Source organism: Leptosomus discolor, chromosome 5, assembly GCF_034619465.1.
Source record: "Leptosomus discolor isolate bLepDis1 chromosome 5, bLepDis1.hap2, whole genome shotgun sequence".
NCBI lineage: Eukaryota > Metazoa > Chordata > Aves > Leptosomiformes > Leptosomidae > Leptosomus > Leptosomus discolor.
Window position 1 is genome coordinate 13671843 of NC_141395.1, and position 19313 is coordinate 13691155.

General features: G+C 41.5%; 1 protein-coding gene across 1 annotated transcript in view; it reads left to right on the top strand.

The window, feature by feature from the left end:
• Positions 1-8595, top strand: part of TFCP2L1 (transcription factor CP2 like 1) — a 33525-nt gene extending 24930 nt beyond the window's left edge. The window contains exons 8-15 of the mRNA XM_086465317.1: positions 1402-1493; positions 2897-2945; positions 3042-3135; positions 4028-4118; positions 4755-4855; positions 5862-6004; positions 8069-8120; positions 8558-8595. Coding sequence (XP_086321443.1) covers positions 1402-1493; positions 2897-2945; positions 3042-3135; positions 4028-4118; positions 4755-4855; positions 5862-6004; positions 8069-8120; positions 8558-8595 — 660 coding nt within the window. The remainder of the gene's footprint in view (positions 1-1401; positions 1494-2896; positions 2946-3041; positions 3136-4027; positions 4119-4754; positions 4856-5861; positions 6005-8068; positions 8121-8557) is intronic.
• The last annotated feature ends 10718 nt before the right edge of the window (positions 8596-19313 follow it).

Below are 19313 nucleotides of genomic sequence, written 5' to 3' on the forward strand. Positions count from 1 at the left end.
AGAACTGTTTGGCAAAAGCTTATGTTAGAGATGGGACACTTGAACAGATTAATAGGCTGCCTGATTAAATTATTAATCCCTTTTTCTGTGAATGTGCCTATGAAGCTACTATTACATACAAGATCTCAGAAGATTCTGGCTTGTACTCTAGAAATATCTTGAATGTCTTATATTCTGATGCATCTGGTGTAGAGATATATGTGTTTCTACCTCTCCCTGCCATTACTAAGGTATATGTATATACAAGCTTACCCCACGCTACAGAATTACTAAGCAACTGGACTCAAGACAGTGGTTTAAAAGTACTGTTCTGTCTTCCTGTGGGAATGTCTTGTTCAGTTTAGTTCTTGATTTTTGAAATGGCTTACTGGACTTATAAAAATGAGGGTTTTTTTTTTTCTTCATTTAAGTAAACTTCCTATTTGTGAGATCCAGTCCGTCTCACTCAATATTCCTCATGTTTCCAGGAGTGACCAGCATTTGTTCTAATTCAATGTGGTGGTTGTTAACGAGGCTTTTGTGTATGCAGACCTAATTCTACTGAGTTGGCAGATCCCAAACTCTCCCTATGAGCTCTGATGCACTTTGACATATTGCATGGGGAAATGTGGGTTGCCAAAGAGTTAAATATTTGCTAGTGCTTGTGAGGATGATAAAACTCCAAAGCTACACTTGTCTTTTATCATTGCAAACAAGGATACTACAGAGCATTTTCTTGAGCTCTTGATGGCAAGGGATTCCACAGGGCTAGATTTCTCTTACTGATTACAGTGGCTTAAATTCAGAACAGTCATCAGTTCTAGCTGGGTTACTCTGGTTTTACACTACTTCAATGAAATATGGAGTTTGACCTATATTTGTGAAGGCTTTTAGTAGCTTCGTGTCTGTCTGTCTATCTTAAATTTTCTCCATGTAATACCCATTTATAACTTGAGCTCTTCAACTAATAGCCAGAGGTTTTAGCAGGCTGGTTCAAATTCTGCTCTTTCACTGGTATAAACCTGAAGCAATGCCACTGGAGCGTATTTGTCACTCTTGCCTGGATTTAATTAGGGATTTATAATTGAGACCAGGGGTATTTCTGTATCATTGCTGCCTTCAGTCTGAGTTGACTTACTGGCGTTGCTCTGACTTACAGCTGTGCACACTTTGGCCCAATGTTATTTGGGGACAGGCTCTGTGAAATGGGAGAAATGTGGAATGCACAACTGGAATCAATCTGGCCCCCTGACAGCCCGCTTGGAGAGCAGTGTAGAAAATCCATGGCCTGTCTCCTTCTCCCAGCAGGAGTGATGAGCTGAAGCTAGTGGCGTGGCAACAGCATGAATGTGGTATGAGAGGAGAATCGAATCCTTTATTTCCATCCTTATGAAAGTATCCCTGCTGCCTTTCTTCCAACAGTGCTCTCCCTGGCCAGATGTGCCTTATCAAATGAACAATGCTCCATCTCCAAGCTACAACAGTTCTCCCAATAGCTTCAACCTTGGAGATGGGTATGTAACAAATAAATGCTTTATCTTTCCTGTTAATATGGTAGCTTTTGTATGCATGTGTTTTGCCTGTCCATGCATTTCATACCCTGGAAGAACAGGTCAAGGACCACCCTTCCTAGAAAGGGGAAAATCTTTCCCACAAAACCTTTTAAGACCTTCCATTCAGGAATTCCCTATAATTCTGTAGTACTGTTTGTCTGCTGCTTATGTGGTGGCTGGGAGGTGAGCATCAGAGGACCACCAGGGCAATTCCTGCCATGAATTTCCTCTCTTACACTTCTGTGGGAGTCAGAGAACACACAATGCTCTATACCAGCAATTCCCAGTATCTTCTGACAAGAACATTAGAGGCTTTCGGTCTTCAGCACCTCTTAAGGGTTGATATTTCTTCCTTCCTTTCTGTATTGAGGTAGTTTGGGGTGCTGAATTCCCAGTTGAACTGGAAGTAAAGAAATTCCGTCTGGGGCAAAAGAGCCTGGGTTTTGAGAAGCTGTTGCAGAACAAAGAACTAATAGGAGACATGTTTAATTCATTAATATAACCATCATAAAGAAACATTTTTAGTGGTCCTGAAACACCCAGGATGATAGCTGATGACACAAATATACAGCAGGGTCCCTTGGTACTTCTGAGTCCTCCCTGCAACATACTTTCCCCTAAGAATTTGGCATAGGCCTTTCTTTTCCTCCTCTAGGACTCCTCTGCCTTGTTGCCTTCCTGCACAGCTTATTAATTAATCAATGTTGTATCACAAATTTACAATGAGTGACCTCAACCTACGAATAAGGACAAACACTGAAATGATAAAAATTGGTGTTAGTAGAGAGATCTGCTGAGCATTTTCTTCCAGTGGTAGTTTAAGTCTTTGGGAAAATTCTTGATGTGTTGAAGTCCTGTCTATGTTTTAGAAGGGTTTAGTAGAAATGTGGTTTTGTGTAATATAGTTAAATTGCCATTTCCTATGTTTAAGATAACACCAGGGTTGAATTATAAGGTCCTTTATTCAGTTTTTCTTGTTATTAGACAGTGGATTTAGTTTAAGGGATTTCTGGCTCATAGAAATTTTGAGTTCTGCTACCCTTTATGTCACAACTTCCTTGCTTAGGTGGTGTCACATTAGTGAGTCACCCATATGGAAAAGCTTGAATGAGGTCAGTAAACTGAGTTTTTCTCTCAGTCTTGAGTAGGTCCTCAACTGATCAACAAAAAGGGTCAACTAGAGATTTTTTCTTGGTCCAGATTTTGGATGCCTTTTTTAAAAAATCTGATAGAGAAAAAAGCCAAGTTAGTATGTAACTTGTGACAGTTGAATCAGATGGAGGAGGGGTAAGAGGATGGAGGCTGCAATGTAAAATTTAAAATAATGTTTTTTTCTCTTCCGACTTTATATAATTTTTTTTTAGCAACAGTTCTCCAACCCACCAAGTGGAGCTCCTGCCTCCCAGCAATGATGTAAGTACTTGAGATCATGTTAATGTGGTGCTTTTCTTTTTTAGGACACTGGTGAACAGTTCATTTCAAGACCTTCTTATTCTTTTTGCAATGTAGCATCTCCTTCCTTCTGCTTCTATTCAAGATGCCCAGCAGTGGCTTCATCGTAATAGGTTCTCTCCATTCTGTAGACTCTTCTCAAGTTTTTCGGGTGAGTTTAAGCAGTCCAATTATCTTGTCTTTATTCTCTTTTTTAAGTGCAGCTCATGCTTCACATCAATAGCATCTGCTGCTGGCCACTGTTGATGGAATCACTGGTCTGATCCAGTGTGGTTGTACTTTTGTTCTTAGATTAGTTAGCATTTGCCAAAACAGGTTGTAGAAATATAGAGTAATAAAGATGGAAGAGAATAAGCTAAGATGGAAGGAACTTCTCAACTTCATTAGGTGCAACCCCCTGCTTGAAGCAAGTACAGGGCCTTGTGCAGTTGTGTTTGAGTATCTCCAAGGTTGGAAATTCCACAATCTGTCTAAGCAACCTCTTCAAATACTGGACTACTCTCACAGTGAAAATGTTTTTCCTTATACCTAATCAGTGTTTCCCATCTTCCATCTTCTGTCTGTTGCCTCTCATCTTGTCCCTGTACACCTCTGAGAAGAGTCTGGCTCCATCTGCAGCTCCATCTTCACTGTACTCTCCCATTTGGTAGCTGTACACAGCAGTAAGATGGTGGAAGGGGGAACTGTTAAAGATGTTGAAACCTTGAGGAGCCTCTCTCTGATTTGCAACATGATTAAATAACCCAGTGAACATGGCAGAGAAAATTGGGCCATTTAGTGGCCGATGTTAAATATCTAGCTTGTCTCTGAGTTGACTAGAGTATCTTCCAGTGCAGCGCTGCTCTTTTGGCAGCTTCTAGTGCTCTGTTTCACAGTTAATGATTTGCAGTGTACACCTCTCTGAATTCGCAAGTTCTTTAGGCAAATCTATCTGATTTAGCTTTGTGGATTCTCTCCCCTTGCCCTTTCCTGCTGCCCATACACACAGTTTGGAAGCTAAGATTTGCTTAACTTCTGAAAAAAAATCAATTTGAAATATGTAGGTGCTGACTTACTGAAGATGTCCAAAGAAGATTTTGTTCAAATCTGTGGGCCTGCTGATGGAATTCGGCTCTTTAATGCAATCAAAGGAAGGTTTGTACTTCTTCCTTCCTATTTTTTTTTTGTTATGGCAGCATCCCTTGGTAATTGCAGTGTTAACTAGAAGTTAATCTTGGAGCTGTAGCATTTAGACTTCTTTTTAACACTTCAGAGAGGTCATCTCGGCTGGAAATCACAGTGGTATTCAAATCCAAGCACAGCTCAGAAATGTTGCTGAAATGAAGCAGCATAATGTAGATCTCCAGTAGTTTATTTGCTACCATCTGATAGATTACATCCATTTCATGTGAGACACAGCCTACAATACCCTGTGTTGCATCTCCATCACAGGTAACAAACCAAGCAACCAACCCCTGGAGCCTCAGATGACTCTGAAACTTACTTTTATTGCAATAACTTCATAAATTCTACAGCTGGGCAGCATTCAAATTGGTAAAGGCAGGTATGATAAGCTGCTTGGCAAATGCTGTAAACTGTTTATTCATATCTGATCCTGAAGAGATTAATGTGCTCCGCACTGTACCTACACCTCCTAAGACACCTAGTCACCAGCATCAAGATTCTCCCTTAGCTGGTTATTTATGCACAACCTGAATGATTCCATCTCTCACTGTTTGGTAGCTGACTGGAACAACAAATAACTCACTACTGTTTTTTAATAATCCATAGAAATGTGAGGCCCAAGATGACAATTTATGTCTGCCAAGAACCAGAGCAAAACAGGTCCCATCTCCACCAAAAACGAGAAAATGGAGATGGCAGTCTTTGTGGTAAGTTTTTACGTATGGATTTTGTTAAACACTTACCTGGTGAGAATGCTGCTTTCTGACTGAGCTGCTGCGTGGGACAGCTTGATGTCCTGAGTGATTAAAGAGGTCCTTTTGTCCCAGTTCTGCCACTTTGGTTAGTTTCAGGGCTACAGATTCCAACTGGTACCATCTGCTTGGGGAACAGACTCAACTTACAAGCTGTCTGCAGAATGCTACAGCAAAATCTCTGTTCAGTTCTTAATAGGGACCATAACACGCAAAACTACCTTCCCATCTACAGTTTGCTTTAGATTATGGCTTGTTTGAAAATATTCTGGGAAATGGAGGGTTGGTATGTCTTAAAGTGAGGTTCTAATTCTTGGAAGTTCAAACCTTTTGGGGACTCACTGCTCTTAACTATCCCTCATGACATGATGTACAATCAAATGAGAATAGAGATTGTCCTTAGTTCTTGCATGCAGTATTAACCAGGCACAGCTTTTCTACCTGGTTGTTTCTACCATTTGGGTTAGATTTAAAAAATAGTAGTCATCTACAGTTATTTGATACATTTAGATTGTGCCTATGGGATCAGGGGGATAATATCTAATATAATACTCTATTTGTGTAACATAATGTCATGTGTTTTACTACTTAATTGGATCTACTTTAAAATGTCAAAAATCAGTAAAAGCAAATTATTCAAAAATATTAATATCTTTGAGAGGGGTTTTTTAGTACCCCCTGATAAATTAGTCCCTGTGTTTTCCTCTGGGCAAAAGTGACATGTGCTTTATTTGCCCACTGCATCCAAATACTGGGTAATTTTCTACAAATTGTGAAGCTGGATATTTTGGGGCTGTTTTAAAGGTTTGTTTATCTGCTTTAAACCTTGTTTATCTACCGTCAGGATTTGAACCTTGATCTTAAACCTATTTGATTGTTGATATTGATCATCTTCGTGTTATCTGTAGTTGCTTTTCTGTAATTACTCTATAACTGTCTAATTCCTTTCTATTTGTTGCAGTGTATCATGCAATCTTCTTGGAAGAATTGACCACGCTGGAATTAATCGAGAAGATTGCAAACTTGTACAGCATTTCTCCACAGCAGATAAATCGAATCTATCGGCAGGGACCCACAGGGATCCATGTATTAGTGAGCAATGAGGTAAGCGGTTAATGCAAACTCTGACAGAGCTGTAACAGTTGTCTGACTTCTTGAAGTTAGAATGACCTTTTAAATTATGGAATGAATCTTTAAGGAAGCTTTGCAAGGTTACTAATCCCAACAAGTTAAAGCAAACACTTAAAGCAAATCATTCATGCATACCATTGCTTTTGGTGTGGTTTTAAGATCTTTGCTTTGTAAAAGAGTCTTTTTTTGAAAACAAAACACAACAAAGTCAGTTATTTTCTTTTCATGTTGGCTACTTAAACAAATTTTGAAGTGAGGATCTAGAGTGTGAACCTTTACAATTAAATAGGATAGTTTCCTAAAGAAGGCGAGTTTGAAAATCTGTAGGGCAATTAGTCTTACATTTTGGCCAGTGATTGCAGCCACTGGGTCAGACTCAGTGCTGTGTAAGTGCACACTGTAATTTAATGGACCTCTGCTAGCTGTTTGTGTCCCATTATATGATGGCTTAATTTAGTCCATTCCATTAACTTGCAGGTTTATAGTGAGTTGCCCTTCTTCCTCTTCTCCCCCTGCTAAATTACTTACTCATTCATGCACCAGAATCACTTAAGGAGCTTCATTTATAAGAAACACTGTTAAAACAAATGAAGCAGAGCATAGGTCTCAGCTGGAGCCTAAATTGAAGGCTGTAATGTTTATTCCTAAAGTCTCCTTGCTATTTCAGCCTGATTAAATCTGAAACCTTGATGCTTTATGGATGTAAAGTGCTTGGAGGCAACTCTTGGTAGGGGAATTGCCTGAACCAGCATGGGTATAAGGCTTTAAGTATTTATTGAAGTCAATTATTAACAATGTCTATTGCTTTTTTAATAATTTTTTTCTTGTTCTAGTACTATAGTGGCAAGAGTGAAGCAGTCTGTGAATGTACTTCATGCATCATTAGGCACCGATACACAGACTGGCCAGTGAAATTTGATTTGCGGGAGCAGGGGCTGGATGTTAAACCCAAAAGAGAATAGGGAGATTAGTCTAAGTTGAAAAGGATATTTGGTGTGAGAATGTACAGCTGAGAGTGCTCTATTTGAATGATACTCGATAGCCAGGAGAAGGCTTTTGCTTAAAGCTGGATTTTCTGAGCTGATCAAAGAGGTTCTGGCCATCTCTCCTCTGAAGTTGTCCAGCATCTGCTTCAACTGTATGAGACACCCCCTGAAGGGAATTCACCTTCTCTGTCCCACACAGCTACTGTAAGATGGGAGGAAGGGTTGACTAAGGGTGAAGCTTAAATGGGCATTTTAGGTTTGATCTGAAGCTAGCCGAATCTCTTAACTCAGCTCTTCAGTTAGGGGCCTTACTAGAACCTGCATGTGTTCTGAAAATCTAGCTGTTTCTCATGAATAACTCAAATAGCTTTAGATACTAATCTTGCTTCCCATGATCTGCCTTGCCTCTCATAGCTGTTTCATCAAGATTCCTGTGCTCTGACAAAATACAAGCAGGTAAATGATTCCTGCAAGCACAGCATCTGTACTAATGTCTGCTCAAAATAACCAGGCGGACGCTACTGAGATGGCTTTTCAGTAGTGATATTCCTTTATTCAGCAAGGAGCCCATTTCTCAGGGCTGACCACCTCTAGATATTATTTCAGATGCTAACGTAAGCTCAGCTGGGCTTCATCATTCAGATGAATGTGTATTACCATTGTTAGATTTTAGGAGAGGGACTGTCTTCAGTCTAAACTAGTACAGCTTCACTGAAGGCAATTGAAAGCATGATCTTTAATAGACTAACTGGAGCAGTATAAGAACTTGCAGGATCAAGAGCTGCAAAGAGGACGGTAAAATGCTGAACAAGATCAGTTCCAGGCAGGAACTTTAGTATGAGCTTCTCTTAAGCACATTCGCAGCTGCAAGGACCTTAATTAATCAGTCACGTACTTTAATAATCTTATGGGCAGGGTTATTCAGGACTGTGTAGGACTAGACACCAAATGTTGTTTGATACATCTTCTCTGAAGTTTAAACTGGCACTGAAAGAAACTTGAATTTAATTGCTAAAAATATTGTGTTGGCTTTTTTCCTTCTGCCCTTCAGATGGTGCAAAACTTCCAAGATGAATCTTGTTTTGTTATCAGCACATTAAAAGGTATGTATTGCTGCTGCTATTACACGTGGCTCTAAAGATAATTTCTCCTTTCAATTGTGCTGAACGTTATCACAAATTGGTGCTGTTATCCTGAAAAGATAAGTAATCTAATTTAGTGTAAGTCAAGGTATTGCATCACTTTGATTGATCTATGCTTTCCTCTCAGTTACACAGTTATAAAACTTTCATAAATCCGTTGATACCACTGACATAAATGAGCAGAAAACCTTCTAGTAAAATGATAAAAGATGACAGTATGTTGCATTTTTTTTATATAAATGCTTTGACCTAGATGTTCAACATTGATTTTCCTGGGTGGGTTGTGGAACAAGAGTACAAACTATTGCAAACTTCCTAAGAAGGAAATCTGGAGTTCTGTATCTGTGCTGTTTTCTAAAAAAAAAAATGAAAAAATGCTTTGCATTTCTTTGTTACAGCTGAAAGCAATGATGGCTACCACATCATTTTAAAATGACCGTGCTGCACAGAAAGACTTTAACAGCCTAAAATTTAGTGCCTCACTGAGATTGCTACAGCCGAGACTGGAAACATGAAGAACCTTCTGGATAAAATGCTCCTATGAACTAAGAATTACCAAACAGCTTAAGGAAAAACTTGCTTTTACAGATATATGGTTTTGGTGGTGTGTGGTTTTGTTTGTTTGTTTGTTGTTGGGTTTTTTTCCCTGTTTGTTTGGGTTTTTTTTTATTAAGCTGGAGCTGCAAACATCCTCAAAGCTTGTACATGTTTCTTGTTTCCTCCCTTCCTCTTCAGTCTTAAAAATTGTCAGGGTTTCTGCTTATTACTTAGAAACATCTGCCTTGTACTAAAGGGAAATGAAAGATAAACAAAATCCAATTCTCTAGACCCCTCATGGTTGGGTGAGTTGATTTATTTACTGTTCTGAGTGTTCTTTTGCTTTCAACACACACCCTGTTGCTGATGGACGTAGGCTCCCTGGGGCTTCTCTTCTACTCTTTGAGGTAGAAGGCTTGAGGCTACATCCCAAAACAGATTGGGCAATGCAGAGGATGGGTTTGGTACCCGTTCCTCACCCAGATGGCAACCCTGGAAGTCCACTCTTAGCTGTTATCCACCTGTAGATGTTCTCAAAGTCCAGAGACCTTGGTCCCTCCTGACAGAGCTTCTGTAGTACCCATCCAACAGAACAATTTTGTGGCGTTCAAGGGAGGACAGACAACCTGAGGCAAGCAGTTCAGTACCGTATTGTATCTTTAGCTTTAGAGTAGTCTCCTTGAATGGAGTATATGAAGGTTTTCTGAGGAAATGCTTTGAACATTGAAAGTTATAGACCTCATGATAAATTCATACTATGGATTTATTCTGCTCCAGAAAGTGTTGATTAACTGCTATTTTTACTCTAACTGGGAATTAGATTTTATAATCTTAATGGTTTTTCCTCCTGTTGCTCACTAAAGTAAGTAAACCTGAGTTTTGATTGAGTCTAGGTAACAGATCATCTTAGTTGCTGCTTCTTATATTCTTGCTATTTCACTCTTGACTCCTGTTTCCAATATCTGTAACTATGGTCAACTCCACCTTCTCTTGGTCTTTTGGGATGCCATCCAGGCTCCACTAAGCTTGAAAATGTGGCTTCCACTGATGTCAAAGGCAAACTGGATAACACCCTTCTTGCATGGATGGAGTCATTTCACTTTTGGCAGCTAATTAATAGGGCTGTTTCCCAAACCAAATGTCCATATAGCATCAAATTCTGATACATGAAACGTTTAATTTCATCCTGTGTTGAGATGGAAAGCTGAAATACCAACAAATTTTCGTGGAATGGAAATTTTTCAAAAAATGAGAAATTGTCAGCTGGAAAATTCTGAATAAATTGTTCTAGCCTTTTGAAATGGAAACATTTAATTAAATCCATTTGGCCCTTGAAGCAGCATCAATTTGAGCTACTGTTGCAGACCTCAGAAATTATCATTCGAGTGCCTTGTGTGCCGTGCCTCCCTTGGGGCCGAGATCTTTGGCTGAGTTACAGATCCCATGATGCTCTTACTGTGGGTTAGTCAAAGGCGGAATGCGTCATGAAGGCTGGAGGGGTGCCCAGGAGCCCAGCCTTCTGGGAAAGAGAGGGACATGGAGCCTGTGAATTACAGCTCCCAGCTGACACTGGAGGAATTCGGACAGACATGGACTGTTATTTTTCTGACAAAAACGATGTGTTTCAAGTTTTCCCAACAGAAATAAACAGCAAAACATTGAGAAAAGCAACATTTTTTTCATTAAAGGCATCAAGTTTTGCACAAAAACCCCACCCATCCCCACCGATTTCTTTTACACCAAAAATAATACTAGAATAGAAAAAATGTGTTACAATGGGAAAACCTTCAGCCAACTCAGCTAATTGGGTAACATTGCCTACTTAGACACGATCTTCTTCAACTGGCTGTCCTGGATTCTCTGCAAATTGTAGTGTTTCTCCAAAAAGGATGCCCAGGCTTTGGGATACGGTGATTCCTCCACTAAAGTGAAGGAGCTTGAGACTTCTTTGTTGAGGACCAGGTTGCACAGGTTGAGGAGGTCACCCCTTCCTGACAGAGAGGGGAGGTCAGAGAGGCTGGGGGGAGCTTTGGTGAAGAAAGGACTTTGTGGAGGATGGAAAACACCGTCTTTTTGAGAGGAAGGTGATGCCATGACAAGCTTGACCCTGCCTTGGTGCCTGTGTCACCTCCCTGGCTTTGCAGGCTCCTGTGCACTGCCGTGCGCATTGAGGGGGCCAGCTGGGGACCCCCTGGCCCTGGGCACTGAAGCATCCGGGTTGTGGCCACACAGTTACAGCTGCCTTCCAAAAGAGGGAATAAATTCCAGCACAACCAACGTGCCCCTGCATACCAGGAGCTCTTTGGTTTATTTTGTGAAAAGTGCTTTGGAAGATGGCACATTGGCTGTGCTTTTTCATCTTGTTTTGTAATACTGGCCCAATATATGGCATGGCTGTTGTTGGCATGCAAACCAGAGAGATGAGTCTGATCTGAGGAGAAGCATTTAAAAAAAGACCTTGGAGTTGTCAGGAGTGTAACCTGTACCTTATCCACTTATATGTAATAGCCCCTGTAATTCGGGGGACACAGTAATACTGGAACACAGCAGTGTGAAGAAAGGACAGAGGTAACGTTGCACCCAGAGTTAGGGACTGAGAACTGTTTGCTTATTTTAAAAAATACAACTTGTTCTTGATTATTTAAAAACAAAATCTTGCCTGTAAGGAATTATATGCATAAGCCCTCATTGTGTTCCAGTAGCACTTGCTTGATTAATTTTGAACAAAAATAACTCTCTGTTAAGGCCTTGTTATAGTTAGATTTTTTTTTTAAATAAAATAATTTATACTGATCTGAGGGTGAATTTGAAAATATATCTTGTTGCCTTTCCGTGCTGTAAGAAGGTATACCAGCGTAAACAGTCCCATAGACTACAAATACTGCCCTACTGGGTGGCCTTTACTGCTTTATCTGTGTTAGCCTGCTTGTAGAGCTGTGTGACGTAAATGTGTGTGTAAGGCCTGCGCTTACTTGACAGAGTAGTTCTAGTCGTTGTCGAACCTCTGTAATCTCAGCAGAAATTTGGAGGTTTGTGGTCAGTTAACACACACACACCCATGAAGACACAGCACAACTAGCTTGGTGTTTAGGAGAACGTTGAGTTCCTTCAACTTAGAATCATAGAATATGTTGAGTTGGAAGGGACCCGTAAGGATCATAGAGTCCAACTCCCTCCTCCTTGCAGGACTATCTAAAACTGAACCATATGACTAAGAGTGTCATCCAGATACTTCTTGAACTCTGACAGGCTTGGTGCCATGACCACTTCCCCAGGGAGCCTGTTCCAGTGGTTGACCACCCTCTTGGGTGGTCACCCTCATTTTCCTAACATCCAGTCTGAACTTGCCCTGTTGTGGCTTCATTCCAGTCTCTTGTGTCCTATTGCTGGTCACCAGAGAGAGGAGATCAGCATCTCCCCCTCTGCTGCCCCCCTTGAGGAAGCTGTAGACTGCGGTGCATCTTTGGGCATTAGGAAAACATGTTGCACCCTTTCACCTTGTTGCACGATGCTGCATAACCAACTGGTTGTTGATGGGCAAACTGGCCATGAACCATCATGGCTGAGCAGGTAGTGCAAGTGGTCAGAGCAATGTTGGTGTGAGGTTGGACTGCCAACGAACCTTCCCCTCTGTCTCCCAGAAACGTAAAAGCAAACCCTTGCCCTGTTGAAGTTGGTGAGTATGTCCATGCAGGACCCAAGCAAAGCCTTCAGGATTTATGTTAGTGGCTTATGTGAGGAGTGAGAGAGAGAGACTTGCTTCACCTGTGTAAGTGGCAGGTAATCTTAGACTCTGGTTTACAGAGGGCGTGCCATCCCTGGAGAGACTCATTTGCCCTGTTTGAGGATGTGACAGCCTCCAGAAGGAAGCTTTTGTTTCCTTAAGACTGGAGGAAGCATAAATGATTAGTGTGGGCTAGAGGTCTAATTCTAGATAGGCTAAAGGCAAGGGAGATGTGTAGCTCCTCAATATCTAAATATGTAAAAGGGGGTTGCATTTACTGTGCTCTTTGGTGCCTGTTACATTTATTCTTGCCCTGTTATTTTATTGCTCCTCTTTCTTTTTTAAAAAATAACAAATGAAACCTCCTGCTCAAAAATGAACCTCCTGGTCAAAGTGTTTTAAATGAGTTTTTTAAAAGCTCTGTATGTAGAATTTGTACAGCAAACCTTTATAAGGTCTGGGTTTTAGGATACAACGAATAGTATGGTATCCCAAGCTGTCTAGCTCTTAGGTTGTATGTCAATGACAGCCACTATGGGTAGAAGTGGGCTTGCTGGGGATGAAGAGGCAGAACCATTGCATGATAAAACCAATATGACTCTAGCCAGCACTGTAAAGTGTAAACCTGGGTTGTTGTCAGATCCATACTAGCTGTTTGAAATTATTTATTAAATTGTGGCATTTTCTCTGACAACTGAGTAAATTGATACAGATCAGTTGTACAACTCTGGTGATGGTCTGAGAACTCATAAAAGTGCCCATGATACACATGATTCAGGGCAGGGAAGGGGTGAATAATCTGGTGAAAGGAATTTGTGCTATCTGCCTGAGGTGGCAGGACTGGTGTTATTAAAATTAAAGCTTCTGTTGTTTCAGCTGGCCCTGCTTGGTTGATTGGCTAAAATAGAAATAATAATTAAATCTGGAAGATATTGGAGTTCTCGTAGTCTTGGTGTCCAATTTAACGAGGTGAAGTTTCAAGACTTGGAGGTGGTAAAAGGATTCTTGCAGTTGAGAAGTCCTGAATAGCACTCTCCTTATAATGTAACATAGACATATTTATGCGTATATATATATATACACACACATACATACTGTACTGTATCAACACATATATGTGCTGAGTACTTGTGTTCTTTGGCTTTAACTGGTACTCCGCTTTGTTTAATTGCATTTCAGTGTAAAAGACTCTGGTTGATCAAGCTTCAAAACCCAGCCATTCCTTGAGTAAAAATGTAAAAGTCCATAATAGTGACTCTAGGTGATTTGGACATGGTACACTTGGAGTGATGTAAATTTGATGAATTTCTGCAATATAAATCCCAGGCCTTGGTGAAGATGAGCATATTCTTGCACTAACACTGCAGTTCTATATTGCAGCTTCTTAAAATTAGAGTAAAAGATAAATAGATCGTCCAACGCTTTGTAAACTAGTAAGAGCTATTCCCTAAGCAGAACAACCGTATGATGACTTTCCTAGTTCGATGTTGTATTGCTTAAGCATTGGCTGTAATTCTAACAATCATCTGGTGGATAACTGGGACAGGGTTTTTTGTCTGTTTCTGTTTTTGTTTTTGACTGTTCTCAAAGAAATGCCTGTATTCAGACTGTATCTTCTTTCTCCTCCAGTTATGAAATGGTTTAACTTTATGCTACTAATAGAAATATTTTCTTAAGCTTATAATCCGTTTGACAGTACAGGGTACTCAAAGTAGAGAGTGTTTGGCCTTGATCATCGCTACTGTGAGAAAACATGAGAAGGCAGACTGGAGGCATATGTTAATGTCCTTTCCTCTCTTTAACAAGTGGGTTAAGCTGGTGCCTAATTTTTTGTGCATTTCTCATTTGTATCTCTTTTTTTTTTTATACCATTCCTTCAAAATTCTTCTGCTCCCTGGGGGGACACGCATTGGTAAGGAGCTGGTGTGTCCAACTTTTTAAAGTAGCCTGCTGTTGTCCCAGTTTTCTTGGGGTGAATGTTTATCTTTCAAAGGGCTAGGGGAGTTACCTCTCTGTTCACTGACAATGCAGCCGTTTGAGACAGGTGATGCTGACCATAAAGTCAGTGTGATAGGCGAGGGTGAGTGGAGGTGGGTTGATTGGAGGCTGAGGCATACCTGTTGTGAGTAAATACTGCCACACTCTGTCTTTTCGTTTGTCGGTTTTTGGTTTTTTTGTACATGAATAAAAAGAAAAAAGCATATTTTGCACTGGCTCTTGTACTGTTGTGCAGAAGAAATCTGTATCTAGAATCTGTGCTCCAGACAAAATGCAAATAAACCTGTTTGTAAGAAGCATGGCTTTTTCCTCTGCTTTGCTTGGCATGGATGGGTGCAGGAGAGCCTTGCAATCAGCTCCTCCTCAACATGCAGCTGGAAGGTGCTGGACACCCTCTCAAAATCAGTGGGAGCGGAGTTTACAAAGCGCTGATGAGAGAATGTCAGCTGTGGCCGAATGTCCTGCAGTGTTTTCTTCATGTTGGGACTGACTTCATTTCTCCACAGCACAGTGAAGTGATTAGTTCATATTTAATCCAGGTCAAGGCATGAGGAGAAATGCATAATTCTTGCAGAAGCCATGACAATGGGCATAGGCTTTAGTGAGAGCACAAGCTGTTTTAGAAGACAGCTGGCTTTGGTCTTGTGGTGCTCAGAGGACACAGGAGTTTCAGAGCCTGGTCTGTGGTGACATCAGAGATAGGCAAAAAGTCCTTCGTGGTAGCAATTATCTGTCTCATTTAGCAGCTGTTAAGACACACACTGGAGAAGAGGTAGTGAGGTTTGGACATGAAACATTCACAGTGGTTTGGCTGGAAGAACTTCGGTATCCTCTAAGGGTTAAGCCATAGATCTAATATCATACATGTTCAGGAGACTGACAGATGTTTGGTGTCATTTTCCAGCTGGAGAAGATGGACCCCAGTTTGCAAATAGTATCTTCCAGCAGCCAAAGGCAAAAAAGAGGGAATGGGTGTACCACCCTGTAAGGGTGCTGCTTAATCTGAGTTGATCTCAAGAGCATTTTCCACTCCTTTCTTTTGCTGAAGAAGTATTTGAATCACAAAACTAGAAAATGCAGCATGTGCCTCTCTAGATATCAGTTCATATGTAAAGTATAAGGGCACAGACATTGGTCCTAGAGGAAGGTAGGTGAGAATTGATTATTTTTCACTACTGGTGACTCTGGCATCTCCGAGAAGAGGCAAGGGACTGTCTACCCCAATTTCTGTTAGCTTAAATTTTCTCTGGAGGTAGTAGTCCAGAGAAGTTGAAGTGTTCAACTGTTCCGTGCATGGTTAGGGAGCATCATGTCTCACAGGGCTGCTGGGATCCAATACAGCTTCTTCAGCTTCAACATAGCTTCAACTCCACTTGCAGGCAACAGCAGGGGAGCTGGGTGGGCCATGCTGTGATAGCAGGATACTGGTAGGCACTCGGGGGTCCAAGGCTGGCATTTGGGCTCTCCAGGTTAAGGTGGAGGGTGCTGAGTGCATGAGGCCACTGACAGCCAGTGCTTGATGGCTGTATGAGCCCTGCCAGCTGCAGGGACCATCCCTGGGTCTTTCAGGAGCATGGAGGTGAATCTCCCCCTGAGCTCCCCAGGGTGTGGGGTGCTATGTGAGCATTGTATGCACAGGTGTTTCCCACCAAACTCCATGCAAAATGATCCCTCTTCTCCTAAGGGAAGCCTGACCCATGTACTGGCAGGGTTGGTAAATGCTAAAAGGAAGGTTTTTGCCTAAAATTGCCTGATGAAGAGGGTTCAAAGATAGAGAAAGGGGTAATGCTGCACAATTTAATTTCTATGGGAAACATACCAATAGAGAAGCTCATAGGGAAAAGACCTCCCAGGGAACACACCTAGAAGTCAGCAGCAGCTGTAATTAAGACTGGACAGGAGCTGAAAAGAGCTTTTTGTGAGTGAGGAGAGCCAAGACCTAAGACTGCAGCTGCTTAGCCAAAGCGTTGACCTAATCTCATATAAATCCTCAATAGCAAGCAAACATTTCAAAATTAATTTTCCAATTTACAAAACAATGCAGTCTTTCAGTTAAAAGGATTAGTCACAACTATGGAGCAGGCAGGGAAATAACATCCCTTACACTTTTTCTGTAAAGAAGGTAAAGGCTTACCTGGGTAGGAAAGGTTTGACACTGAAATAATTTGCTCTTTTTTTTTTTTAGTATATTACAACAGAGGCTGTTTGTCTCAATAAAACTGGAGTTTCAGACAAGTTTAAACTTCTTTGGTCCTCGGAGACGCGTGGCCCAGGGAGGCAGGGCAGCCACTGGGCTTTGGGATGCACCAGCCTCTCACATTTCAGGAGAGAACTAAGGTGCCAAGGTGCTGTAAGTCTGCCTAGGAGAGTACAACAGCCTGTAGCACCTGTGTTGGCTCACCACAGAAAAATAGCCTTCCTCCTGTTTCTTAGACAGTGGCGATGCAAATCAGGCTCTACACACAATATTATGCTATGCTGGTAAATTAGGGCAACGAATAAAATCCTCTTTGGACCCTCTTGAGTAAGGACGACAAACAGAAAGCTGGAAGAAAATAAAGTCTTAAATAAGACACAATGAAGCAGTAGAAGATGGTACACCACCACCCTGGATAGTGCCCCCCCAGGTGACGAGTGATCTTGGAGTACCAGATCACCTACATCCTTATGCTGGGACTTGTAAACCAGTATATGCCTGCTCCATGCTGTGGATGTCGAGGGATATCACCCTGATCTGTCCATTTTCCTCTGAGGGTGCTTGATAGATATGTTAGAAGTGCTGCTCACAACAAAAATATATACACTTTTTTTTCTTTTGCTATATTTTTTTTTGGCTGTTGCAAACAGTGCTGCTATCCATTTTGCAGCTCAGAAAAGCCTCAGTTCTGATTTCACTGATATTAAGTCACAAGCAAGTATGATATAGCTGGAAAAAAAGATTGATTAGCAAGAATCCAAAATTAACTGAGCACATTAGTACACTGAGAAATAATTTTCCAAGGGTGAAAATTTAAATGCTGAAGTTAAGACTTATGGTCTAGAGAGGAGATGTGCTAGAAATATTATGTAGGACAGACTCAAGCAAATGCAACACTAGGAGGAATTTCTTCAGGAAAACATTTTAAAATCTTAGCATCTCCCAGAAGAAAGAATTCCTGGATGGTTGGCACCACTTTTGGGAATTAAGATCTCCATAACATCACCTAATAGTTTAAGCTGCGGTAGTAAAATCTGGGAAAAGTTGAGTGAAAAAATAAACACATGACTATGCAGGAAGAAAAATGTGGCTGAGGCTGCGTGGCCAGAGCAGCCTGGGAAAGCAAGGCTCAGCCCAAAAGCATGGAGGCCACATACGTTAAGCCAAGTGCGTGCTTCGGCACAGCTGTCCTGAGGACAAAGAATATTGTCCCAGGCAAAATTATTCCAGAACCGCCCACAGTTTCCCTTTTTCCAACAGATTTACCTCATTTCACGGCGGTGCCTATGAGGCCATAACTTTTTTGTCTTGAGCAGCCATAGTTATTTACTGTCACATGCATGGTCTGAAAGACATAAAGTCCAAGTGAGAACATGGGGATAATTTTGGTGACTGTTGAAAGAATTAGTAGGGATAAAAAAAAAGGGGAGGCATTCTGCTTCGCTTTTTCAAAAGCTTGGGCTCCCTTCTGGCTCTGCCAGTGCCTGCTGATGGCTTTGCAACGTCCCCACCACGTCTGCAGAAAAGGAGTGCCTGTTCCCAAACAAGTATGCATGCAGGCGTGTTTCTGGTTTAAATGCACATGCACCCCCGAACACATTTCTCAGAAATGCAGCCTCCTGACAGCCTGCTCAGGAGGACACCTCTCTCCATAGTTGTTTAGACAAAGTAAGTCCGCAGATTTTGTAACGAAGGCACGGAGGAGGGTTTTGCACTACCAGCTTTCACCATTTGGCTTGGGTGACTGGATGAAGAGAGCCCAAGCTCCCAGCTAGGCTGTTCTTACTGATTTCTGGAGGACATGGTATGATACCGGGTGTTTTGTGATACCAGCCTTAAGTGATGACTGAAACTGGGTGGTGTGATTGTCTCTCAGAGTGTCATCTTTGGGCACCTTTTTAAGGGTTAGTAGCTTTTCAAGTTTAAAGTAGGTTATTTATGGTTGGGTTTCTGGCTTGTCATCAGAAAATTTCCTTCATTGCCATGTAGTTGAGATTATAATCAGAAATCATGTTAACTTTTTGCATGCTGCTTTTTCACTCTTATCTTTCCCCAAGTAACTAACTACTGCACATGCTATTCCAGGGTTGTTTGGGGAGGGGGTTAAGCTAATGGCTGGTGTAAGGATGTCCTCGCCCACATGAAGTCATAACAGAGTAGCCGTCTGCTTCATCATGGTAGCCATTGTGTCCCAAAATAATCAGGGGGTTGTCTATCAACACCACCCATATAATTCTTGGTGGATAATTATCTGACTTGACCTTAAAGACCGTCTGTGATACAGGATGGGGACAAGCAGGGTGCAGCCCACCCATGTTGCTGCAGCAGTAGGAACAGGCCTGGGGTGTTTTATTCCTGTGTTTGTCCCTGCTTGGAATGGAGCTGAATCCCAGCTGAAGGAGTGGCCTCCAGCCCTTTCATCAAGGGAAATTCAAGCAAACCTGCCACCATTAGCTGATGGTGACTAAGGCAAGAAAGCAAGTTACCTTTCACTTCAAATCTAGCACGAATCACTTTTAACACTGTAAGGACAAAGTGGCAACACACTGTTGACTCATTTTGAAACTCAGCTCAAATAGCTCACTAAGCAACCTGTGAGAAAAGGAGCATTCACCCTCCCATGTTATTTCTGAGGTAGCACCATGCCCTTCGTGCAGCTCAGAAACCACAGAGAGCTGTTTGGCAGGAATGCCAAGAG